Source organism: Chiloscyllium plagiosum, unplaced genomic scaffold, assembly GCF_037043375.1.
Source record: "Chiloscyllium plagiosum isolate Xiang-an unplaced genomic scaffold, Cpla_swu_hap1 HiC_scaffold_34, whole genome shotgun sequence".
Lineage (NCBI taxonomy): Eukaryota > Metazoa > Chordata > Chondrichthyes > Orectolobiformes > Hemiscylliidae > Chiloscyllium > Chiloscyllium plagiosum.
The window spans coordinates 18,653,274-18,680,916 of record NW_028270172.1 but is presented as its reverse complement, the minus strand read 5'-3'; the positions used below and the strand labels follow the sequence as shown (position 1 = coordinate 18,680,916).

The 27,643-nt window shown below is 41.1% G+C and overlaps 1 protein-coding gene across 1 annotated transcript in view; it reads right to left on the bottom strand.

Moving 5' to 3' along the window:
• Positions 1-27,643, bottom strand: part of LOC122564466 (uncharacterized) — a 188,334-nt gene that overhangs the window by 116,460 nt on the left and 44,231 nt on the right. Inside the window, exon 2 of the mRNA XM_043719397.2 lies at positions 7,062-7,333. Coding sequence (XP_043575332.2) covers positions 7,062-7,280 — 219 coding nt within the window. The 5' untranslated portion in view covers positions 7,281-7,333. The remainder of the gene's footprint in view (positions 1-7,061; positions 7,334-27,643) is intronic.

The following is a 27,643-nucleotide window of genomic DNA, read 5'->3' as shown; positions in this document are numbered from 1 at the left end:
TACCAAACTGATTCCAGGGTTGGCAGGACTGATGCATAAAGAGAAACTGGATTAGTTAGGACCATAGTCAATGGATTTTAGAAGAATGGAAGGGGGTTGGGAACTCATAGAAATCTACAAAATTCTAACAGGAGTAACTTGATACACACAGGAAGGATGTTCCTGTTGACTAGTGAGTCCAGAAACAGGGGTCACAGCTTAAGAATACTTGGTAGACCATTTAGGACTGAGATGAGGACAAATTTCTTCACCCAGGGATTGGTGAGACTGTGGAATTCTCTGCCACGGAAAGAAGGAGTTAGAGATAGTTCTTCGGGTTAAATGTATCAAAGGGTATGGAGAGAAAGCAGGAACAGCATACTGCGTTGGATGATCAGCCATGACCATACAGAATGGCAGGGGAGGGTTGAATGGCTGAATAGCCTACTCCTGCTCCCTATTTTCTATGTTTCTATGTTATTTTACTGCTGATTTGGATGTCTCAAATGCCATGTATGGGAAGGCTGCCAGGTATATCGAGACAGCCTCTCAGCAGGTTTCTGATGGAGTCCTTTCTGGTCATTCTATGGCCTACAGGAAGGAAATCCTCTACCTCACAGCCATGGACACACCCTCAATTCTGCTCAAGGATTCACCTCTCCAATGACAGGACTTGCTAATGGTCTTGACCTTAGGTAAAATTTTAGTCTGTTGTACAGTATCCACAGCAGGAGCCAGAAAAGGAGAAGGGAGTTAAAAGTAAAAGCAGGTATCTTTTTAGCCAGGAGAGGAGGATAAATTATGCTCTTTAAAATAACTGTGGAAAGAAACAATGTTTATGAAAATGGAACAAAATGAAAATTGTACCTCTTGGCAAAATTTCCTCAAACACTGCACTGGCACCCAATACCCATATATCAAGTCTACTCCCCTCATTCCAACTTTACACCTTTCTGAAATTGGGCTACCTGTTGGGCAGGAACATGATCTGGCCTTGTCATTGTTATACACTTTGTGACAAAGTGCACGTGAGGGAGATATGTTATGCACTAAATTCCTTATCATTAGTATTTGAGCAATATGGACATTTATCTGTCAATTAATATACAAGATCCACCAAGGAAGCAAGGAAGGAAGCAAAGCTGGGAGTCAGAGGAAACCTCTTTTCCCAGTGAATGGCGAGAAGCTGGAAATTACTACTTCACTGGGAGGTTGAAGTGAATAGTATGGGTGCATTTAAGAGGAGACTGGATAAGTATATGAGGGAGAAGCGAAAAGAAGGTTATGCAGATAAAATTAGATGAGGAAAGATGAGAAGAGGATCAAGTGATGCATAATGTAACCCTGGATTGTTTGGGTCAAATGGGTTTGCACATTTTATGTAAATCTATTTTACTCCAAGTAATCCCTGACAATCTGTTCAACCCTCTGTGGGAGAGGATATCAATTTGAAAGTTAGTTTCTCAAATGGAATCTGAAGAAAACTGGCACTTTTCAACTTGATCAATTTAAGAAAGGAAATATATATATAACAAGCTGAGCCAGGCTCATAGCATCAGATTACGATATGCTGCACTAGCTACATACTCTCTCCTTCACTTTGGTAAAGATCCCAATGGCATCCCATCAAAACATTTAAGTGGTCCCCAAGCTTGGGAAATGGGGTGGCCATCAGGGATGCATCCTCCCACCATCTCCTTATTTAAAGAAGGATATAAATGCATTGAAAGCAGTTCAGAGAAGTTCTATTAGATGAATACGGTAAGATGGGTTGTCTTATGAGGAAAGGTTGGGTGGGTTAGGCTTGTATCTGCTAAAGTTGTTAAGAGTAAGATTGAAATATAAGATCTTGCAGCATTTATGTAGAAAGGATGCTTCTTCTTTTGACAGAATCTAGAACTAGGGGGGGTTAATGTTTAAAAATAAGGGGTCACCCTTTAAGACAGAAATAAGGAGAATTATTTTCTCATGGAAGAATTGGATGACTTTGTAACTCTCTTCATTAAAAAGGTGATGGAAGCAGAGTGCATGAGCATATTTAAGCTGAGAGACATAGATTTTTGATAAACAAGGGTGAAAGGTTATTGAGGGTATGTGGGAATGTAGAGTAATCAGACCAGACTTCATTTTATTGAATGGCAGAGCAGGCTGCAGGGACCAAGTGGCCTGCTAATGCCCCTAATTTGAATGTTCGTGTATAAGCTGTAAGCGGTTGAACTACATATCCTTCCATAATTTCAAGGGTGTGGATGGTTCTAGGAAATTTAGGGTCACTATACTTAGATTATAAAGGTTATAAATTTGAATAAAGTGCTTTGCACAAAGTTGTCAATTTGTGTTGTGTTTGAATACAATTTAAGATCTTGAACCAATTGATCAGGAAACTGAAGTAACCTCAAGGAAGCATTCCTACATATCTTCAGGTCCATGATGAATATTGTACAGCTGCAAACATTTTGGAAAGATAATGAAACATAAAATTCAAATTAAATACACTCTGGGAATCGCCTTTATGGTTTTAATGTCATAGAGCCCCAGTAAGACATTTGGATCTTTATCAACAGCTGGGAGTCATGCATGACACGATCATGTACAGGGACATAGCCAAGGTATTTTGAAAATATTGTATTATCCATTGTCAATCTGCATAACCTTTTCCACCCATTTAGAAGTTTTCTCAATATCCTGGCAGTGAGACCGCCAGCAAAAGTTCAGTTTGTGGCCCTTCAATATTAATAGACATATCAATATAAGTTGTGGATTCTCAAGCTGGTGTCAAGTCCACAAAATATATTTGCAAGAACTATTTTTTTAAAAAAGAATTGACAAAATGATCATTCAGCAGGTGTCAAATACCATCACTGCTCACTACCTTCAATGCTGGTAAAATTATTGTCAAATTATGTTAGCTAACAAGACGCTACCTGCAGTTTCTTTGCTAATCATGTCTCAGCCAATTTCTTGCCCGCTGATTGAAATTACTCCACGCTTTGCTCTCTCTGTTGGGTTCAAATGTAACTTAAAATTGTGCATGAGTGTTGCATAGTCAGTTTTCAGCTTTCTAATTCATTTGTTTGGTCAAGGTTCATGTTTAGTGTATAATAGCAAATTAAATTTGTGGGTGGCACAGTGGTTAGCACTGCTGCCTTACAGCACCAGAGACCCCAGTTCAGTTCCTGCCTCAGGCGACTGACTGTGTGGAGTTTGCACATTCCCCAAGTGTCTGTGTAGGTTTCCTCCCACAGTCCAAAAATGTGCAGGTTAGGTGCATTGGCCATGCTAAATTGCCCGTGGTGTTAGGTGCAGGGGTAAACATAGGGGAATGGGTCTGGGTCGGTGTGGACTTGTTGGGCCGAAGGGCCTGTTTCCACACTGTAGGTAACCTAATCTAAATGGCAGCTCCCTTTTCAGTCGCCATTCTCTGAGTTTCTGTTTCACAGTCAGAGATACAAAAAGGCAATCTTACTTTCACCAACTGACCTCACTATTTTGTTCCTTTGCATCCCTCCATCTACTTCACTGTATTCTAATTAGAACTAGCTCAGCACTATCTGGATAGACATGACCAGGGACAGTCAGGTGGTTATTGAAACAGTGCATGCCTGGAAAACTGAATTAAATGCAATTGAATTGAACTGAATTGAATTGGATTTACTGTCACGCATACCTGAGACACAGTGAAAAGCTTTGTCTTACAAGCAATCCAGGCAGATCACAGAGTTAAGTAACATAAATAAGTAAATAATAGGTAACTGAGATGACAAACAAAAGAATTTATTCATTTTCACAAATCTATGCACACCTTCATCCCTCTGGAGGGTGGTGTGGAGCAGTGACAGGCTGAAATATAACAATTGAACCAACTCATGAATACCCTTCCATTGCCATCAAGTCCGGGACAAGGGATTTCTCATTCAGAAGGCGAATTACTTATTACAGGATTCCCAGCTTGACCTGGTCATATAGCCACAGGTTTTCACACCACTGGTCCAGTTCAGTTTCTTGTCAATGGCATACCCCAGGAAATTGATAGTACAGAAATCAATGATGGTAATGCCATTGAAAGTCAAGGGATGATGGTTGGATTCTCTTTTGTTGGAGATAGTCATTGCTTGGCACTCGTGTGGTGCAAATGTCGGTTGCCACTTGTCGGCCCATACTGAATAATGTCTAGATCTTGCTACATTTGGATATGAACGGGTTCGGCATTTGAGGAGTTGCAAATGGTGCTGAATTTTGTGCACTAATCAGTGGACATCCCCACTTCTGACCCAACCCTTCTGATGGAGGAAAGATCATTGGTGAAGTAGCTGAAGATGGTTGATGGTTACAGTACTGTCAAAGAAAACAGTAGATTTCTGCAATGCATCTTGGAGGGAGTACAAAGTACAATCACAAAAATAGACTTTTGATCCATTAGAAATTAAAACCTGTCAACTATAATAGTTACACATTTGTTGTGGTTCTGTTCGCCGAGCTGGGAATTTGTGTTGCAGACGTTTCGTCCCCTATCTACGTGACATCCTCAGTGCTTGGGAGCCTCCTGTGAAGCGCTTCTGTGATGTTTCCTTTGGCATTTATAGTGATTTGTATCAGCCGCTTCCGGTTGTCAGTTCCAGCTGTCTGCTGCAGTGGCCGGTATATTGGGTCCAGGTCAATGTGCTTATTGATTGAATCTGTGGATGAATGCCATGCCCCTAGGAATTCCCTGGCTGTTCTCTGTTTGGCTTGTCCTATAATAGTAGTGTTGTCCCAGTCGAACTCATGTTGCTTGTCATCTGAGTGTGTGGCTACTAAGGATAGCTGGTCGTGTCGTTTCGTGGCTAGTTGGTGTTCATGGATGATGAACCAATGTAGTGTACAAAATCCCATGCAAGGACTGCACAAAACACTACATAGGACAAACAGGGAGACAGCTAATGATCCGCATCCATGAACACCAACTAGCCACGAAACGACACGACCAGCTATCCTTAGTAGCCACACACTCAGATGACAAGCAACATGAGTTCGACTGGGACAACACTACTATTATAGGACAAACCAAACAGAGAACAGCCAGGGAATTCCTAGAGGCATGGCACTCATCCACAGATTCAATCAATAAGCACATCCACCTGGACCCAATATACCGGCCACTGCAGCGGACAGCTGGAACTGACAACCGGAAGCGGCAGATCCAAATCACTATAAATGCCGGAGGAAACATCACAGAAGCGCTTCACAGGAGGCTCCCAAGCACTGAGGATGTCACCTAGACAGGGGATGAAATGTCTGCAACACAAATTTCCAGCTCGGGAATAGAACCACAACAACAAGCACCCGAGCTACAAAATCTTCTCACAAACTTTGAGTTTCACATTTATTTAATAATATATTTAATATAAAGTTCTGTCTCTGTAAATTGGTTTTGGTGGGGCATTGATCACTGCATTTATCTGAAGCACACAGTCACCATTCCTACAGATGGTCAGATAACACTGAGTTGTGCAGTCTAAGTTTTCACAACTTTCACATGAAACTCCTGTATCACTCCAAGTGACTTTAGTGCTATTTCTAAGAGATTTGCTACACTGATATTTCAGCATAATAAGCTGGCCCATTGGAATGGTGGGCACTGTTAAGAATATTCAGGAAACAGTACAGTTTCCTTGGTTAGAACAACTTGATAGTGTTTTAAAGGTATGGGCTGGATCAGAAGTCTTTAAGAGAACAAGCTGCACAAGTGAGTTCACATAGTGTCGAACTATTGTCCAATATGGAATTTCAGGGTCCCTGGTAAACAACAGAAAAGTATCCATATGGTAAACAAATGAGTATATCCCAGGCACATTTAAGAATGCTACAATCATACTAAAATGAAAAAGACTCTATTCTCCATCCAATTAGTTAATTAGTTAAAAAAGCAATCTCACCTTTAAATTATTGTCAATTTCTACTTCAGGTCTTGAGCATAAAATTCAGGGTGCTCTTCAGTGTGGTACTCAGGGAGTCCCACACTGTTTGTCAGACTTTAAGGTAAAGCCCCATGTGTTCTCTTTGGTGGATGTAAAAGATCCAAAGACACTACTTAAAGAAGGTCAGATGTGTTCACATGATTTCCTAGGCAATATTTATCCCTCAAATTACAACACCAAAACATTTTACCAAATTTATTGCTCTGTTGTTTTGGGTATCTTGAGCATGAATCAGTTGCAATATATAATTCATTATCCTTAATGAAGCATTTCATTCACTTTGAGGGACTTGAGATCATAAATCTTTAGTTCTCTGTCTGAAGGTAGGTCTGATCCACATTCCACAACCTCCATCACAGTTAAGACAAGAAGACACATCCCAAATTCACACCAATCAGAATGGGGCTGAATGGCCCAGTTCTGCTATTGTGTCATATAGTATCAAATAGGATCGAACCCAGTGCTGCTGGCACCAGTTTGATTCACATCAGCCAAGTGAGCCAACCCGGACCCCATAAGAATCTGAATTGCTCTAAAAACATTATTTTCTACATGCATATTATAGTCCTGGTGCTTTGAACTGTAATGGCAAAGACTCCAATTTATCTCCATCAAGCACCTGACCAGGATTGCCTACCGCTCTTCCCACTTGTCATTGTTGCATGTTGGAAGGAGTTGCAGGTTGATAATAAATCTCATATTCTGCTTTATAAAAAATTATTTCATCTACAGTGTGTTACAAAGTACAATGTACAGTATATTACAAAGCCCTCAAAAAGTTACTATAGTGCATTCTCACTTGTGATCTTGGCCACAACTCTGTTGGGATTTTAACATTCGGTTATCAAATCCATACCTTGAGGATTAATTTTCCACGGCATTTAATTTGTATTAATAAATTCAGAAGATTAACAAGTTACAAAGTAATAATAATACATGCGTACAAAATAAATAATTTTAAAAAATAACTTTCCCATTAGAAAAGTACATCACAGTTATACTAATTTGGTGTTAAGTGCAATTAAATCTTAGAGGAAATGTACAGGCTTCTTTAATTAAGCTTAGATTACATTGGATTCTATCTCCAAAGGGGTGTCAAGGTTTATTTTCAGGAACAAATCTTACCTCATCGTTCTCAGTGTTACCATCTGACTCACTGGTTTTTTCTTCCCAGAAATTTCTCATAGTTTCCACTCTCTCCAAGTAATGAAAGAAAGCCATTTTCCCCAACCTTCTACTGCTGGATCTCTTATTGATTTCCTTCAACCGAGACACCTTCCATGATTTATTGGACGCCATCAACTTTATATCTTCGTATCTTGCCTGTTCGTGACCACCTTTCATGTTTTTCCATAAATATCTCACTTTACTGGCTTGCAGATGTTTCCTCTTGCACACTGTGAATAAAAAAAGAACATTTTTTCCTTGTTTCTGGCTGAAGCTATTTAACACATTTGGAGGCATGTAAAAGATAGGTCTCAAAAGCAAGGGTCTGAAAAAAATCAACAACTTCATTACTCCTATTGAAGTCATTTTTATTATGTTAACTTTATCCTGTTCTCTAGCAGACACACCTTGGTACACATCCAACTTGTGTTCATAAAACTTACGTTAGAAAACATCTGTGAGGAAAATATTGAATATTTAGTCATTTCACCACCCAATCCCTGCTAGTCTGGATTCAGGTAGTGCAACTAGTTGATTTGGTCTAAACATTGCTGTGCAGATGTCAATGAAATAAATCACTCGCTGGTTAAAAAAAAGCAATAGCCAAGTTTTCCTTAAGGCGGTCTACACCACTATTATTACAGATCACTGAAAACATGGTTTTCCAAGCACTGATAGATCTAGCTCATTACACTCTGCAATAATTTGTCATTAACATTTATGAAACAATACAGTCTGGAATTTTAGGGTCCTCCTGGGGTGACTTGGCAGGCAGAAAGCATAAAAATGAGGACGATAAAAGGGGGATCATGCTCATCATGTAGAATCATAGAAAATAGGATCAGGAATAGGCCATTTGGCCCTTTGAGTCAGCTCTACCATTCATTATGATCATGGCTGATCATCTAATTCAATGGCCTGTTCCCACTTCTCCCTAAAACTATTCATCCCTTCAGCCGCAAATGTTATATCCAACTCCTTGAAATCATAGAATCTTTTGGCCTCAATGTTTTTCTATGGTAGCAAATTCCAGAAATTTTTCCTCAACACTGACCGAACTGGTTTACCCTGTATCTTTAGACTTTGACCCTTGGTTCTGGACTACCTGCCATTGGGAATATCCTTCCTGTATCTTCTTGCATACCTGACAATTTGACTGTGAGCTTGGTGGAGGCTTGGTTCCTTCCTGTTTAGTAACCCAATCCACCGTAGATCCCTTTGCTAATGCTTACTGGATTGGTTCAGGCCTCATCTTCCGCCTCGGTACACTTCAACCCCAGGGCATCCATGTGGACTTTACCAGTTTCATCAATTCCCCTCCCCCCACCTTACCTCAGTTCCAACCTTCTAGCTCAGCACTATCCTCATGACCTGTCCTACCCGCCAATCTCCCTTCCCACCTATCTGCTCCACCCTCCCCTCTGACCTATCACCTCCATCCCCACCGCCATTCACCTATTGTATTCTTTGCTACCTTTTCCCAGCCCCACCCCAACCCCCATTTATCTCTCCACCCTGAAGGCTTCCTGCCTCTATTCCTGATGAAGGGCTTTTGCCTGAAACATCGATTTTCCTCGGATGCTGCCTGACCTGCTGTGTTTTCCCAGCACCACTCTGATCTGAACTCTAGTCCAGGTGAAGTCACACCATTTACTTGAAGACAGCTCCTAGTGACTTTGCTGTTCAGGGACTGATTGCAGTCCTCGCAGTGGACATGGCTCCTATTGGTAATTGACAATAGACAATAGGTGCAGTAGGCCATTCTGCCCTTCAAGCCTGCACCACCATTCAATATGATCATGGCTAATCATCCTTAATCAGTATCCTGTTCCTGCCTTATCTCCACAACCCTTGATTCCACAATCCTTGAGAGCTCTATCCAACTCTTTCTTAAATGAATCCAGAGACTGGGCCTCCACTGCCCTCTGGGGCAGAGCATGCCACACAGCCACCACTCTCTGGGTGAAGAAGTTTTCCTCATCTCTGTCCTAAATGGTCTACCCCGTATTTTTAAGCTGTGTCCTCTGGTTCGGAACTCATCCATCAGCGGAAACATGTTTCCTGCCTCCAGAGTGTCCAATCCTTTAATAATCTTATATGTCTCAATCAGATCCCCTCTCAGTCTTCTAAACTCAAGGGTATACAATCCCAGTCACTCCAGTCTTTCAGTGTAAGGTAATCTGCTATTCCAGGAATTGACCTCGTGAACCTATGCTGCACTCCCTCAATAGCCAGAATGTCTTTCCTCAAATTTGGAGACCAGAACTGCACACAGTACTCCAGGTGTGGTCTCACCAGGGCCCTGTACAGCTGCAGAAGAACCTCTTTGCTTCTATACTGAATCCCTCTTGTTATGAAGGTCAGCATGCTATTAGCCTTCTTCACTACCTGCTGTACTGCATGCTTACCTTCATTGACTGGTGTACAAGAACACCCAGATCTCTCTGTACTGCCCCTTTACCTAAATTGATTCCATTTAGGTAGTAATCTGCCTTCCTGTTCTTGCCACCAAAGTGGATAACCATACATTTATCCACAATTAAACTGCATCTGCCATGCATCTGACCACTCGCCTAACTTGCCCAGGTCACCCTGTAATCTCCTAACATCCTCATCACATTTCACCCTGCCACCCAGCTTAGTATCATCAGCAAATTTTCTAATGTTATTACTAATACCATCTTCTATATCATTAATATATATTGTAAAAAGCTGCGGTCCCAGTACTGATCCCTGCGGTACCCCACTGGTCACTGCCTGCCATTCCGAAATGGAGCCGTTTATCACTACTCTTTGTTTCCTATCAGCCAACCAACTTTCAATCCAAGTTAGTACTTTGCCCCCAATACCATGCGCCCTAATTTTGCTCACTAACCTCCTATGTGGGACTTTATCAAAAGTTTTCTGAAAGTCCAGGTACACTACATCTACTGGATCTCCCTCATCCATCTTCAGAGTTACATCCTCAAAAAATTCCAGAAGATTAGTCAAGCATGATTTCCCCATCATAAATCCATGCTGACTCTGACTTATCCTGTTACTACTCTCCAGATGTGTCGTAATTTCATCCTTTATAATAGACTCCAGCATCTTTCCCATCACTGAGGTCAGACTAACTGGTCTATAATTTCCTGCTTTCTCTCTCCCACCTTTCTTAAAAAGTGGTATAACATTAGCCACCCTCCAATCCGCAGGAACTGATCCCGAATCTATCGAACTCTGGAAAATAATCACCATTCACGATTTCTCAAGCCACCTCCTTCAGTACCCTGGGATGTAGACCATCAGGCCCTGGGGACTTATCAACCTCCAGACGTAACAGTCTCTCCAACACCAATTCCTGGCAAATATAAATTCCCTTAAGTTCAGGTCCTTCAGCCACTGTTACCTCAGGGAGATTGCTTGTGTCTTCCCCAGTGAACACAGATCTGAAGTACCAATTCAATTCTTCTGCCATTTCTTTGTTCCCCATAATATATTCCCCTGTTTCTGTCTTCAAGGGCCCAATTTTAGTCTTAACCATTTTTTTGCATTTCACGTACCAAAACAAACTTTTACTATCCTCCTTTATATTATTGGCCAGTTTACCTTTGTACCTCATTTTTTCTCTGCGTATTTCCTTCTTAGTAATCCTCTGTTGATCTTTAAAAGCTTCCCAGTCCTCCATTTTCCTACTTATCTTTGCTATGTTATACTTTTTCTCTTTTAACTTTATATGTTTCTTTACTTCTCTCATCAGCCACGGCCACCCATGCCTCCTCCTAAGATCTTTCTTCCTTTTTGGAATGAACTAATCCTGCATCTTCTGCATTATACACAGAAATATCCACCATTGTTCCGCCACTGTCATCCCTGCTAAGGTATTGCACCATTGAACTTTGGCCAGCTCCTCCCTCATAGTTCCATAGTTCCCTTTATTCACGGGAAATATTGTCACTTCCGATTGTACGCTCTCCCTCTCAAATTGCAGATTGAAGCTAATTGTATGATGGTCACTATTTCCCAATGGTTCCTTCACTTCAAGGTCCCTGACCAATTCTGTTCATTGCACAATATACCAGATCCAGAATTGCCTTCTCCCTGGTCGGTTCCAGCACCAGCTATTCTAAGAATCCATCTCTGAGGCACTCCACAAATTCTCTTTCTTGTGGTCCAATACCATCCTGATTCTCCCAGTCTACCTGCATGTTGAAATCCCCCATAACAACTGTAGTAACATCTTTGCGACAGGCCAATTTCAGCTCCTGATTTAACTTACATCTGACATCCAGACTATTGTTTGGGGGCCTGTAGATAACTCCCAAGAGGGTCTTTTTACCCTTAGTATTTCTCAGTTCTATCCAACTGACTCTACATCCCCTGATTCTAGGTCCTCCCATGCAAGGGACTGAATATCATCCCTTACCAACATGGCCACCCGACCCCCTCTGCCCATCAGTCTGTCCTTACAATAGCACATGTAGCCTTAAATATTCATTTCCTAGGCCCTGTTCACTTGAAGCCACATCTCAGTTATCCCCACAATATCGTATCTGCTAATTTCCAAAAGAGCCTCAAGCTCATCCATCTTATTTCTAATGCTTCGTGCATTCATGTATAGTATTTTTAATTTGTTACTGCCCTCACCCTTCCCATCAACTCCTATTTCACTCAACCTTACAGCATGATCCCTTTCTGAGTTTTCTGCCTCATTGATACAGTTGTCTTTCTTGACTTCCCTTGTTCTAACGTGCCCTCCAATTTCCTTCTTAAATATCCAGTTTGTCCCCTCCCCCCAGCTACTTAGTTTAAACGTAGCTGTGTTGCAGTAACAAACCTGCCTGCCAGAATGCTGGTCCCTAACCTATTAAGGTGCAAACCGTCTCTCTTGTAGAATTTATGCTTACCACAAAACATACCCCAGTGATTCAAGAATTTAAATCCTTGCTTTCTGCACCAGTTCCCCAGCCACACATTCAAGTCCATTATCTCCCTGTTTCTGGCCTCACCAGCCCGAGGAACTGGAAGCAAACCGAGATAACCACCTTGGACATCCTGCTTTTCAGCCTTCTTCGTAGTCCTCCAAAGTCCCACTGTAGTATGTTCCTCCTCTTCTTCCTGACATCATTTGTGCCGACATGTACTACCACCTCTGGCTCTTCACCTTCGTCCTTGAGGATTTCCTGCACTCTGTCTGTGATGTCTTTAACCCTGGCACCAGAAGGGAAACACACCATCCTTAAGTCCCGTCTGCTGCCACAAAAACCCCGGTGAGTTCGTCTCACTATGGAGTCCCCTATTACCACGGCTCTGTACGATGTCTGACTCTTCCGCTCTGTCTCCACACCAACTTTTGATTGACAGACCTGGCCGCCTCGCGGACTGGCAGTGTCATTTGTCTCTACTGTTTCCAAAAGATTCAACTTTTTCCTGACAGGTATATCCCCCGGGGTCTCTTGCACCTGTCTCCTCTCTGCATTCCTCATCGTCTGCTCTCTTCTGCTCTCTTCTGGTACGATTGGTGTAATAACCTCGCTGAAGGTCTTGTCCAGAAAGATCTCATTCTCTCGGATGAGCCTAAGGTCCTCGAGTTCTTTCATCAGTCCTGCAATATGCTCTGTCAGTAGCTGAACGTGCACACACTTTCCACACTTATATGAGCCAGACACACCAGAGTCATTGACCTCCCACATCAAGCACGTAGCACACTGAACCAGCTTGGCAGTCATGTCTTCACCCTCTTCAACTGTGGTGTTGTGGGATAGGAGGAATTCCAGCTATGTGAGAGACTAGGAAGTGGGATAATCAGCCACATGAGGGCAAAAACAACAACCTCAGGCAAACAATGAACTGAGTCACACAAAAATTCTATGGTGGCTTCATGAGCCACTAGGGGTACGCTTTGCCCTTATTTGCCTGTGGGTGGATGAGGCCATTGCCTCTGTGTAAAATTCAGCTCATTGTTTATGCTCCATTCACAAATAAAATGAAAAATGAAAAACACACAATGAAGAAGGTAAGATTGTGAAAGCCGATTGTAATATGTCTAAATTGTTTGCATGTAATATTCTAATTTTATGAGTAAGGACTTTTTTTTCTTTTTGAGGAATTGATTTAGGCATTTCAACTTCTGGGAAGTATAACTGATGTAGAAGTGCGAGGTTATTTAATTTAATCTATCAATACAACTGGAGGTTTTAGGAAACAAAATAAACCATTTAGCACCTCAAACATGTTATGGCATTATATAAGAATAAGATTGATTTGCAACATAGTTCAATCAATCTATTTTTTGCCCATATATCTTACTATCTTTGGTTAAAAAAACTATGGATATCAGATTGAAAATTAACAATTAACGTATGATCAATTACCATTTGCAGAAAAGAATTTTGAACTTCTACCATCCATTGTGTATAGAAGTGTTTAATATTAACAAGCATCAAAATTTAAAGTTAATAGAGTCATAGAGATGTACAGCATGGAAACAGACCCTTTGGTCCAACCTGTCCATGCCGACCAGCTATCCCAACCCAATCTAGTTCCATGAGCCAGCACCCAGCCCATATCCCTCCAAACCCTTCCTAATCATATACCCATCCAGATGCCTTTTAAATGTTGCAATTGTACCAGCCTCCACCACTTCCTCTGGCAGCCCATTCCACCCTCTGCTTGAAAACGTTGCCCCTTAGATCTCTTTTATATCTTTCCCCTCTCACCTTAAACCTATGCCCTCTATTTCTGGACTCCCCCACCTCAGGGAAAAAAACCTTGTCTACTTACCTTATCTATACCCCTCATGATTTTATGAACCTCTGTAAGGTCACACCTCAGCCACCGACACTCCAGGGAAAATAGCCGTAGCCTATTCAACCTCTCCCTATAGCTGAAATCCTCCAACCCTGGCAACACCCTTGTAAATCTTTTCTGAACCCTTTCACAACATCCTTCTGATAGGAAGGAGACTAGAATTCCAAAAGTGGCCTAATCAATGTCCTGTATAGCCACAAAATGACCCCCCAACTCAATACTCTGACCAATAAAGGAAAGCATACCAAATGACTTCTTCACTATCCTATCTACATGCGACTCCACTTTTAAGGAGCTATGAACCTGCACTCCAAGGTATCTTTGTTCAGCAACACTCCCTAGGACCTTACTATTAAGTGTATAAGCCCTGCTAAGATTTGCTTTCCCAAAATGCAGCGCCTCGCATTTATCTAAATAAAACTCCATCTGACACTTCTCAGTCCATTGGCTCATCTGATCAAGATCCCGTTGTAACTTGAAGTAATCTCCTTCGCAGTCCACTACACCTCCAATTTTGGTGTCATCTGCAAACTTACTAACTAGACCATTTAAGCTCACATCCAAATCATTTAAATAAATGATGGAGAGTCACCGATCCTTGTGGCATTCCACTGAAACGAAACCAGAAAATGCTGGAGTAACTCAGCATGTCTGGCAGTATCTATGGAGACAAAAACTGAGTCCAGGTCTGGCAGTATCTATGAAGAGAGAAATAGAGGCTACACTTTGGGTTCAATATGATTTCAGGACTTTGCATTTGCTAATTTTAATGAGCCTCATGTGAGATGGGAGATCAGATTTTCTTTATTTTCTACATATAGTAATCGGTATTTCTGGGAAATATGTAGATATTTACAGATCTTTACCTCAGGAGATTAAATCAATGGGTAAAATTGATAATATGGGAGATTGCACATGGGTAAAGTTAAAGTTACCATAGTCCTTGTAGACTTACCAGTGCCTTAGATGATGGATCGACTTTGGGGTGTCAGGAGGTGAGTTACTCACCGCAGTATCCCTAGTCTCTGACCTGCTCTTGTAGCCACTGTGTTTACATGGTGAATCCAGTTGAGTTTCTGGTCAATGGTAACCCCAAGGATATTGACAGTGAGGGATTCAGTGATGGTAATACCATTGAATGTCAAGGGGTGGTAGTTAGAGTGTCTCTTATTGGTGATGGTCATTATCTGGCATTTGTGTGATGCAAATGTTGCTTGCCAGTTGTCGGCCCAAGACTGGATAATGTCCAGATCTTATTGCATCTGTTCACAGATTGCTTCAGTATCTGAGAGTCACAAATGGTGCTGAACACTGTGCAATCATTGTCAGGCAACATCCAAGGAACAGGAGAATTGACATTTTGGGCATAAGCCCTTCTTCAGGAATGGCTAAAGAAGGGCTTATGCCCGAAACGTCGATTCTCCTGCTCCTTGGATGCTGCCTGACCTGCTGCGCTTTTCCAGCAACACATTTTTCAGCTCTGATCTCCAGTATCTGCAGTCCTCACTTTCTCCCACTGTGCAATCATTGGTGAACATCCCCACTCCTGACCTTACGGCAGAGGGAAAGTTTTTGATGACACAGCTGAAGATTAACGGGCCTAGGACGCTACTCTGAGGAACTCCTGCAGAGATGTCCTGGAGCTGAGCTGACTGACCCTCCACAACCACAACCATCTTCCTTTGTGCCAGGTATGACTCTAACCAGTGGAGTGTTTGCCCCCTGATATCCGTTGATTCTATTTTGCCTGGGCACCTTGATGCCATACTCGGTCAAATATGGCCTTGATGTCAAGGGCTGTCACTCTCACCTCATCTCTGGAGTTCAGCTCTTTTGCCCATGTTTGAACCAAGGCTGTAATGAGTCAGGAGCTGAGTGACCCTGGCAAACCCAAACTGGGCGTTACTGAGCAGTTTGTTGCTGAGCAGTTGTTGCTTGATAGCATTATTGATGACCCCTTCCATCGCTTTACTGATGATGAGAGTAGACTGATTGGGCGGTAATTGGCCAGAGTCGAGAGTGTGGTGCTGGGAAAGCACAGCAGGTTAGGCAGCATCCGAGGAGCAGGAGGATCAATGTTTCCGTCATAAGGATTCCTGATGAAGGGCTTATGCCCGAAACATCGATTCTCCTGCTCCTCGGATGCTGCCTGATCTGCTGTGCTTTCCCAGAAATACACTGTTGACTCTGACCTCCAGCATCTGCAGTCCTCACTTTCTCCTCGGTGATTGGCCAGGTTGGATTTGTCCTGCTTTTTGTGGACAGGACATACCTGGGCAATTTTCCACATTGTCGAGTAGATGCCAGTGTTGTAACTGTACTAGAAGGGCTTGGCTAGGAGAGTGACAAGTTCTGGAGCACACATCTTCAGTACTATTGCCAGAATGTTATCTGGACCCATTGCCTTTGCAGTATCCAGTGCCTCCAGCCATTTCTTGATATCGCATGGAATGAATCAAATTGGCTGGAGACTGGTATCTGTGATGGTGGGGACCACTGGAAGAGCCCAAAACAGATCATCCACTAGGTACTTTAGATTAGATTACTTACAGTGTGGAAACAGGCCTTTTGGCCCAACAAGTCCACACCGACCCTCCGAAGAGCAACCCACCAAGACCCATTCCCCTACATTTACCCCTTCACCTAACACTACAGGCAATTTAGCATGGCCAATTCACCTGACCGGCACATCTTTGGACTGTGGGAGGAAACCCGGGCAGACAGGGGGAGAATATGCAAACTCCACACAGACAGTCGCCTGAGACGGGAATTGAACCTGGGTCTCTGGCACTGTGAGGCAACGGTGCTAACCACTGTGCCGTCCTTTCTGACTGAAGTTGCTGTGAATGCACTTCCTTATCTTTTGCAGTGATATGCTGGGCTCCTCCATCATTGAGGCTGGGGATATTTGTGGACACTCCTCCTCCAGTGAGTTGTTTAATTGTCCACCACCATTCACGACTGGCTGTGGAAGGACTGAAAAGCTTAGATCTGATCTGTTGGTTGTGGAATCGCTATGTCAGGATTTCTATTGGTCTGCTGCGCATTGTAAAGAGATAACCTTAGCCATTAGCTATACTCTGTGTAGCTGAAGAGGGGGAAGATGAATAGGAGGTAGAGCAGGAGGTTGGTGAGAAAGGAACTAGAGGAGGAGGAAGGGAAAGGGAAGAACCCACTGACTATTGCTGTGTCTGTTTGGCCACAAATACAAAATGAAAGGTCATCACAACAAACGGAATTTCTAAGTGAAAGCATGCTATATTGCACACAAATAGAATCATCCTTATGCATTTTTAGTGCCTATCTTGTGGGTGCCTTTGCAGTGGGGGGAAGTTGGGAACAAAATGCTATTTTCAGAGAGAGGGCAGCAAGTTTTTGCTCCATGGGGCCCTTGTGATGGCACCTCAACATCCCTTGTAATCTTGGCAGAGAGATTGCTAGACTGCTGTGGTAACCTAAAGACCCCTTCTGTTCACAGTAATGAATAATCATGAGCTACCACCACAGACCTCAGGTGTTGAATGGTTGCGGCGTGTGCTGCAATGGAAGCTGCATCATTGGCCATCAGAAACGGCATCATTGTTGGGTCCACAAGTGTGCAAATATAGTTTTTAAAAATTTTTTAAAATGAAATCATTTGATGTGGGCACCGTTAGCTAACCAGCATTTATTGCCCCAACCCTAGTTTCCCTTGAAAAGGTGGTGGCAAACTGCCTTCTTGAGCTGCTGCAATCCACATGCTGTAGGTTGACCCACAATGCCCTTAATGAGGGAATTCTGGGATTTTGATCCAACAACAGTGAAGGAACGGCAATATATTTCCAAGTTAGGATGGTGAGTGTCTTGGAGGGGAAATTGCAGATGGTGGAATTCCCATATATCTGCTGCCCTTGTTCTTCTAGATGGAAATGGTCATGGGTTTGGAAGGTGGTCTCCAAGGAGACTTAGTGAATTTCTGAAACTTGTAAATAGTACACACTGCCACTACTGAGTGTCAGTAAGTGGAGGGATTGGCTGCTTGTGGATGTGGTACCAATCAAGTGGTTTGCTTTATCTTGGATGGTGTCAAACCTTTTGAGTATTGTTGGAGCTGCATCCATGCAGGCAAGTGGGGAGTATTCCATCACATTCCTGACTTGGCCATTGTAGATGGTGAACAGATTTTGAGGAGCCAGGAAATAAGTTACTCACCACAGTATTCCTAGCCTTTGACCTGCCCTTGTAGTTACTGTATGTGCTCCCTTTGAGTTTCTTGTCAATGGTAACCCTCTGGATGTGACAGTGGGGTATTCAGTGACAGTAACACTATTGAATATCATGTGGTCGTGGTTAGATTGTCTTTTACTGGAGATAGTCATTGGCTGGCATTTGTTTGGAGCAAATGCTAATTGCCACTTGTCAGGTCAAGCCTGAATGTTGTCCAGATCTCATTGCATTTGAACGTGGACTGCATCAGTATCTGAGGAGTTACGAATGGTGCTGAACATTGTGCATTCAGATGAATTTCTTTACTTCTGACCTTTTGATGGAGGGAAGGTCATTGATGAAACAGCTGAAGATGGTTGGGGCTAAGACACTTGCCTGAAAAACTCCTGCAGAGATATTCTGGAATTGAGATAATTGATGTCTAATAACCAAAACCATCTTGTTTTGTGCCAGGTATAACTCCAAATGTGAGAGTTTGCCTCTTGATACCTATTGATTCCAGTTTTGTTAGGACTCCTTGGTACTACGCTCAGTCAAATGTGGCCTTGATGTAATGGGCTGTCACTCCCACCTCACCTGGTCAAATTGAAAAGGTGAGCTCCAAACCTGTGCAAATCCCTGTGCTGGATTGCCGCTGGGCTCATCTCTACTTCTTGTCATTGAACTTGTTTTCTGGAAGGCTTCCCAATATGCTTAGCATTCTAATTTGCATAATCCTGAACCTTCTTGTGCAGCCTGCATCATAAAATCCTTGACTGAGTTCCTTTAGTGGTACTGGTATGTGACCTTATCTAGGAATGAGCATTATCCTTGCCCTCTCTTCCCTGGCTATCAGCCACTTTACCTCATCATGTGCAGATTCCAACTTTCTGCCATTCTCTAAAATCACACAGAGTCAGCTCTGGGAGTATGAAATTATCTGACAATGTATCTTCATCATCACTGTTTTGTTGCTGTTCCTCAGCTGCCTGGCCATATGCACCAGGTATTCAAAATGAGAGAGTCATAAGGTTGGGATTGTGGTGCAGGGACAAAAACAGTAATTGCTGGAGAAACTCAGCAGGTCAGGTAGCACCTGTCGGAAGAAAGTAGAATTAACATTTCTGATGACAAGTCACTGGATTCAAAATGTTAACTCTGCTTTCTTCCCACAGATTCTGGATCAGTGGTGCTGGAAGAGCACAGCAATTCAGGCAGCATCCGAGGACAGGCAAAATCGACATTTCGAACAAAAGCCCTTCATCAGGAATAAAGGCAGAAAGCCTGAAGCATGGAGAGATAAGCTAGAGGAGGGTGGGGGTGGGGATAGAGTAACATAGAGTACAATAGGTCAGTGGGGGAGGAGATGAAGGTGATAGGTCAGGGAGGAGAGGGTGGAGTGGATAGGTGGAAAAGGAGCTGGGCAGGTCGGACAAGTCAAGGGGATCGTGTTGCTGGAGGTTAGAAACTAGGATGAGGTGGGGGAAGGGGAAATGAGGAAGCTGTTGAAATCCACATTGATGCCCGAGGCGGAAGATGAGGCGTTCTTCTTCCATGCGTCTGGTGGTGAGGGAGCGGCGGTGGAGGAGGCCCAGCACCTCCCTATCCTCGGCAGAGTGGGAGGGGGAGTTGAAATGTTGAGCCACGGGGCGGTTTGGTTGATTGGTGTGGGTGTCTCGGAGATGTTCCCTAAAGCGCTCTGCTAGGAGGCGCCCAGTCTCCCCAATGTAGAGGAGACCGCATCGGGAGCAACGGATACAATAAATGATATTAGTGGATGTGCAGGTAAAATTTTGATGGATGTGGAAGGCTCCTTTAGGGCCTTGGATGGAGGTGAGGGAGGAGGTGTGAGCACAGGTTTTACAGTTCCTGCGGTGGCAGGGGCAGATGCTGCCAGACCTGTTGAATTTCTCCAGCAATTTTGGTTTTTGTTTCAGAACACCAGCATCTGTGTTTCTTTGTTTTATTTTATTGTGATGCAGAGAAGTGAGGAAACTATGTGGTATAATGCTTACACTATCTGCAGCTTATCAATCAGACAACAATGTAAGGTAAAAGGGAAGATGTGACATTAGGTAAAGGGAAGATGCAATGTAAGGAGGGGGAATAGGCACAAGGATTTGGCTATCTTCAGTACCTAGATACTGATAACAGCCTCAGCAAAGTTCATTCCAGTAATTGTCTGTATTGCAGTTAGGAGATGCAGACTGCCTATTCAGTCTGAGGTTCATTTCTGCTTCTGTGCTGTAGGCAATTCTGTTTGGCACGCTGGTCCAATTATTTATCCAAAGCAATTTTATGTCCTGAAACTGTTCACTCCTGTCGCCCAGGCATCCAATTGTCCTAAAAATGTCTTACCTAAATTTAAAATAAATTTGGTTATATGTTTTGTGACTTACCATGAGTAACATCACCCAAGTTGCTTTCAAACCATTCTAACGATACTTGCTGCTGTAATGAACCAAAGAGCATCTTACTTAGATACTTCAATCTTCTCCACCTTGGCAATTTGCAAGGTGTGTACATTTTTTCATCAACTGAACTCGGTTGGTGATCCCCACTTCTCAATCAGAAAGTTGAGTTCAATTTTCACACCTTTGGGTTTGTTACACAGGCTGGTACCTCTGTATGACACTGAGTAAATTCTATACGGTCAGAGTTAACATCCTTCAGAGGAGACATCAAAGGAAGCCCTGTCCATGTGCCCAAGTAGTTCAGGTCCACGTTAAAAGTCCAAGTTGTATCCAAAGAACATCTGAAAATTGTGTTTGAGTCCGTTTTTTTTAAGGCATTAATCAATGCAGAATAAAGAGTTCATAAATACATACCATGTGAATGTTTGGTCACAAGTGCACCAACATTAGTCTCAAAGATATTGACATGAATTTTATGAATGCAATTAGAAGGAAACTCACCAGGTCATGTCAACTGAATCAATGCATCACCCAAGTTTTCACTCAATTGACTAGCAAAGTGTAAAATCATGCAGAGTGTAAACCCAGTGTTCAATTAGATCCATTCAGGTTTCTGTCAGGAGGTTCAAATTAAAATTCTCTCCGTCTTTTTGTACTCATAGACAAAATAGATTGATCCAAAGTTTCTGAAGGGTTGTTTGATTGATAGCTTGGGCTGTTGTTGAAATTACACAAAGCCTGGAAGTAAATTTCATCTGATGGGACATTTTAGTTTAAATGAATCTATTGTCGTCAAAGTTCGAACAGGTCTTTGGTTCAATATGAGTTCTTCATACAAGCTCCAGCTAGAGTTTTAGGGTTACTTTTAAATAAAGTTTAGTAACAACCTTTACATAACGGTAAGGTTTCTGAGCAGCATGCTCTAAGCTGTACAAGTGTGACCACCTCGCAGAATACTAATGCATGACCACTGAGGTCATGGTCACATCACTGTATACTTCAGAAGTTCATTTATATCTTTCATAAACCCTATCTCTACAGTCTTTGGAAAGAATATAAAAGTAATTTTCATGTTTTCTTGTTTTTTTTTTAATAAACGCTTTCCTTCTATTGCATTAATTAGATAAAAGGAAAAAACACTTATGTCTTTCTTTCTTTTCACATATTCAGATTTGCATTTCCCCCCCTCTCTCTTTTTCTCTTCTAACTTGCACTTTCTGTTTCATTTCTATCTGATTCTCCCCAATGCATTGAGACAGTGGTGTAATTGTCAGCTTTTCTGCTTTTGAGGGAGCAGATCATGAACTTGTTGTAGACCAATTTTTTTCTTTAATTGTAAAACAATGGAATATAAGTCAGACATGTTTTACAAAGGATGCACAATCTGTCCTGCTAGGTTAGACCCCAGGAAGTACAGATAAAAGTGACACCAATATTTCAGTTTTTAAGTTGTTCGTCTTTGTATGCTTTCTCAGTAATTGTGTCCTTCTCTCTGTCTTCTGTTCCTGATGTTATATCCCCATTACCTAAATATATCTATCATACAGTTTGTCATTCACTTTAAGGATCTCCTCATGTTTTTCTTTATATTTCTATTGCTCAACAGTCTGCATCATTGTTATAGGTGAAAGAGATGAGGCGATTCCTGACGAAGGGCTTTTGCCAGAAATATCGACCTTCTGCTCTTCGGATGCTACCTGAACTGCTGTGCTTTTCTGGCACCACACTCTCGACTTTGTTATATCCTTTCTTCACCTTTTATTATTCTGTAGTCTTTCTAACTTAATGAATGTGCTCTTTTTTAACAGATCATTTTTCATTTGACCCTCACTCCTATTGTCTTCTTGATCCAGTTCTATAATATGCTATTTTAATTTGGCTTTTGTATCCAATTTCCCAAGTCTGGCTCTGAACCTATACAGATAAACCCTATGTTTAGTGATCTTAGTGTGTGGCCATGTAAGGATAGAGATTCTGGTCCCATAGATTGGAGAAGCTGAATAAATCAGGACTGGGGCATGTCAGATTAAATATTTAAAAATCACAGCACAGAACACAAAAATAACTTGAAAATAATTGTAAAAAGCTTATAAATACTTTCAAAATAGAAAACTAAAATTAAAAGTTAAGCAATAATTTAAAAATAGGGAAGTGGTGCAAAAATGGAAATCCTGGGCAAGTAATTAAAAATATAACAGTTTAAAAATTGTGGCCTTAGCATCATTGTGAAATTCATTGTTAAAGAGTTACTGATTTGCAATGACTACGTGATCATTTAGTGTAATTAGCAAAGCTGGAATCAATCTACAAATAGAGATATATTTTCATACACATAGAACTTTTAATTAATGCTAATTCCATTCTGTTATTATTTTAAAGAATAGTAAATAAACCAATATGCATTTACATTTAGGTTCTTCCAAAATTAGCTGAATTTGGACTTGCACAGTTCATTTTCTTTTTCGGTAAGATGTCAAACCAACCATAAATTTATAATTCCAGTTTAGAATTGATCAGGTCAATACAAAAATCATGTTAACCTACTGAAATCAAAAATCCAGAAATATTGTTTATATTGCAGTAAATCAGATCCAGAATGTTTTCCCTCTAAGATGACGGTGTCTGTTCATTAGCAATTCCAAAAGAGCAAGCCAAGGGCTCTGTTTTCTAATATTCAATATGTTTCTTGGCAAACAGTATGGAATGTCAATGCAAAAGACATGAAAGGCGAGCAACCAAAAACAAAATTAGGAAATCGAAACCAGCATATGCCTAATTCTTCCCGTCCAAACTCTCCAGCACATGTTATGAATGTATTGAACCTCTAACAATCTATATCAAACTATACCGATCTACATCAATGACTTGGATGAAAAGACTGCTAAATGGTTGCTAAATTTACTGAATGCATCAAGATAAGTAGGAATGTATGCTATCAGAGGAGATAGAGAGTCTGCCAGAAGATGTAACCAAGTTAGCTGTGTGGATTAAAAAATGGCAAATGGAGTACAATGTGAGAAAATGTGAACTTGTCTACTGGGGAGGAATAATAAAGAAAAGCAGCATATTCCTTAAATGGAGAGTGATTGCAGAACTCACAGGTACACAGGAATCTGGATGACCTGATTCATAAATCAGAAAAAGTTAGTGTTGAGATACAACAAGTGATTGGGAATGCAGAATCATATAAGTGTTATGTCATGGAAAGAAGCCATTCGGTCCATCATGCCTGCACTTGCTCATTAAAAGAGCATCATTACTTAGTGCCAATCTCCTGCTTTTCCCCTATATACGTCCAACATTATTTTTATTCAAATAATTATCCAAAGCGGTCTCGAATGCCTTAATTGAACTTGCTTCTACCATATTTTCAGACAATGCATTACATATCACTTGCAGAGTGAAAACATTTTTCCTCACTTCACCCTTGTTTCTTTTGCAGTTCACTCAATTCTGTGCTCTCTTTTTCTTGCTCTTTTTATGACCAGGAATACTTTCTCCCTTTCATAAGACCATTCATAACCTTGGTGTTGTCTTTGGCATTGAGATGTGTTGCCAGCCACACATCTGCACCACATCAGCATACTCTTACCTGGGTAATGTTATTTGACCCTGCTACTTCCTCAGTTTATGTTACTAAAATCTTCATCCAACACTTTGTTATCACCAGACATTACTGTACTTTCTTGGTCTCTCATCTTCCACCATATGTAAACTAAGCTCATTCTAGTGGTGCTGTTTGAATTCCGTAACTCGTCAATTCTTGTTCGCCCTTGTCCACCTCTGTCACTGGTTTCCAGTCCAACAATACCTCAATTTTAAAACCTTCTTCCTTGATTTCAAGACTTCATTCCTTCAGCCTTACAATGCGTAGAGATATCTGTACTCTTCCAATTCTGCTCTCTTCTGCATCACTGATTTAAATTGCTTCATTGTTGCTGACTTTATGTTCATCTGCCCTGTTCAGAAGCTCTGGAACACCTTCCTTAAACCTCTGCATCTCTTTCTCCAACTTTAAGATGCTCCTTAAAATCTACCTCTCTGATTAAATATTTGGTCATCTTTCCCATTATATCCTCCCTTGACTTGGTGTTCTGATTGATATTGGTCATGTTAGGCACACTGGGATACCCCGCTACTTCAAATATACAATGTAACTGTAAGTTATTGCTGGCAAATAGTTACCCTTCAATTGACATCACTGAAGCAGATTATCTGATCAATATGACTTGGCTGTTTTTATTTGGGAGCTTGCTGTGCACAATGAATGGCACACTTCCTACCTTATAACACTTCAAAAATATTAACTTTAAAGAGTGTTTGGATATCCTGAGGTCATGAAGGGCACTGAATAACTGTAAGTCTTTCCTTCTTTTTATTCCATTCCTGACCATTCTGTAGTGCCTTCCATAAAGATATTTTTCAAATATGTTTCAATTCGGTTCAAAGTGGACAGGGATCAAACCATTCTTTTTATATTTAAAAATCCTTTAGAAGAAACATTTACCTGCTGTTTTGGTACTTTTAATTTCCAGAATTGCACTCAAAATACTGCTGGCTAAAAATAAAAGGAAAGTGGCAGTTTTGCTGTTTATCAACCAAAACAAGTACAATTATACACAAGCTTGCTTAATGACTAGCACTTGCAAAGATGTAAAAGATTCTTTTTGTGTAGATATTTAATTAACTGGTCATTATAAATCTGAAAAGATTCATTGATACAACCAACAATTTCACTTAACATTGATCATTGTTAAATGATTTTGTGAAATTGAATTAGGATATGAATGAACTAAATCTTATCTCTCTAAAAATCAATCAGGATATTTTCTTCTGGACCTAATATACATTGCAAGGTGACTTCAGCTGATCTTTAAGAACCTCTCGATGATGCTACACCAGCAACCAACAAACAATCAATGTCTGATTGATTTGATTTATTATCACATGTACCCAAATACAGTGAAAAGCTTTGTTTGTGAGCAGTACTGGCAGATCATAGGAGGCAAGGTATACAGATCATAGGGTGAAAAGAAAATTGGACAGAGCAAGCATACAGGTTACACTGTGCGCTAGGCAAGATCACATTAACAAGATCAGCATTATTTGAAATTAGAGAGTCCATTCATCGGTGTAACAACAGCAGGGAAAAAGCTGTTCTTGAACCTGCAAGTGCTTGTGTTCAGGCTTCTGTATCTTTTGCCTTATGGAAGAGGTTGTGAGAGAGTATTATTGGGGTGTGTTAGGTCTTTGATGATGTCAGCAAACTTTCCGCTGCAACAAGATGTGTAAATGGAGTCCATGGATGGGAGTTTGCTTCTGTGATGGTCTGGGCTCTGCACACAACTTTCTGTAGTTTCTCATGATCCTGGGCAGAGCAGTTGTCATACCAGGCCATTATGTACAGTATGCTTTCCATGATGCATCTTTAAAAGCCAAATTTCCTGAGCTGCCCGAGGAAGAAGAGGTGTTGTTGTGCCTTATTGACTGTTATACCTACGTGGGAAGTCTAGGACAAGGTCGTCAGTTATTGTTACGCCCAGGAACTTGACGCTGTCAGCCCTCTCAACCTCTGCAACATTCCATTTATGTAAATGAGGGCGTGTTCTCCTCCTTTCTTTCTAAAGTCAATGATCAGTTCTTTAGCTTTGCCGATATTGAGGGAGAGGTTGTTATCATTGCATCATATCATCAAACTCTCAATCTCCTTCCCATATTCTGACTCATCGTTGTCTGACTCATTCTAACTGGAAAATTCTCTTGCTCCCCAACCTCTTGCTCTCAACACAAACAGGCACACTCTGACAATCCTTGCACTACCATTCTCAGCAACACATAATGTATCCACTGTGAAATATTTACACTAATTCCTACTTCAGTACCAGCCTTTCCAGGCAAAAAAAGTCTACAAAATCCAAACATTCCCCAAACACTACATGTTTTTTAACCAGCTCCTTTGTCACACTCTCTAAAACAGCAGCAAATTAGTTTGGCAAGACCTCCCCTTCATAAACTTTTATTATTGACTAATTTTTCTGTTTTTATTTCCATAGGATCATATAGTTTTCTGATCCAGAAGCAAGCCATTCGGCCAAATCAATCCTCATCAGTGTTTATGCTCCATTTGAGCTTTCTCTCATCTTTTCTCATCTAAATCTGCCATCATAACCATCTATTTCCTTCTCTCTTAAATTGTCATCCAGCCTCACCTTAAACGTATTACTGCTATTTGCTTCAACCACTCCCTGTGGCAGGAAATTCCAAATACTTAACACTCTTTGGGTAAGGAGATTACTTCTGAATTCCCTGATAGATTTCTTGATAATTATCTTAAATTGACAAGCCTACAAGTGTTCTTTACCTCACAAGAAGACACATTCTCTATGTAACCATTATATCAAAATCTTCTATAATTTCAGAGACTTTCAAACTTCCTTCAGGAGAAAGGCCAGTCAATCGTTCCCTGATATGCACACTCATGGATTCCTGGTATTGTGCTTGTAAATTATCTTTGGACATCTATATCCTTTTTCCAATATGCCAAGCAGAACTTCATGCTTTACTCAAAGAATGATCTAATCAATATTTTGACAGAGGTTTAGCATAACTTCACTGCTTTTCGTTTTTTCACTAGAAATAAAGCCTAGTGTTTAGTTTGATTATTTTGTATATCTCCACTAACTTGTGTCTTAATGTTCAGTAATTGGAATATAGGTACCCCAAGATCCCTTTGTTTTCATACCTCACTTGGACTTGCACATTCTAGGTAATAAATGTATTCCCTATTTTTCTACCAAATACATAATATATTTATTTATCTTGAACTTCATGTGCTAATTGTTTGCCTAATCTGTAAATTTATTAACATCCTCACATAATTTATTGCCGTTCTTCTATTACTGCATTACTACTGATTATTCACTGCCCCTTTTTTTCTCTACACACATGCACAAAACAGATGTTATCAACATATTTAGGAATTATGTTTTTAATTCCTAAGTTCAAATTGGTAATCTAAACTGTGAACATCATTGACCCCACAACTGATCCATGAGGAACACTATTTCCCACCTTTTATCAGTTCAAAGAACAATTGATGATTTCCACTTTCTGACTTGAAGTCAGCTAGTAATCCATTCTTCCATTTGTCCC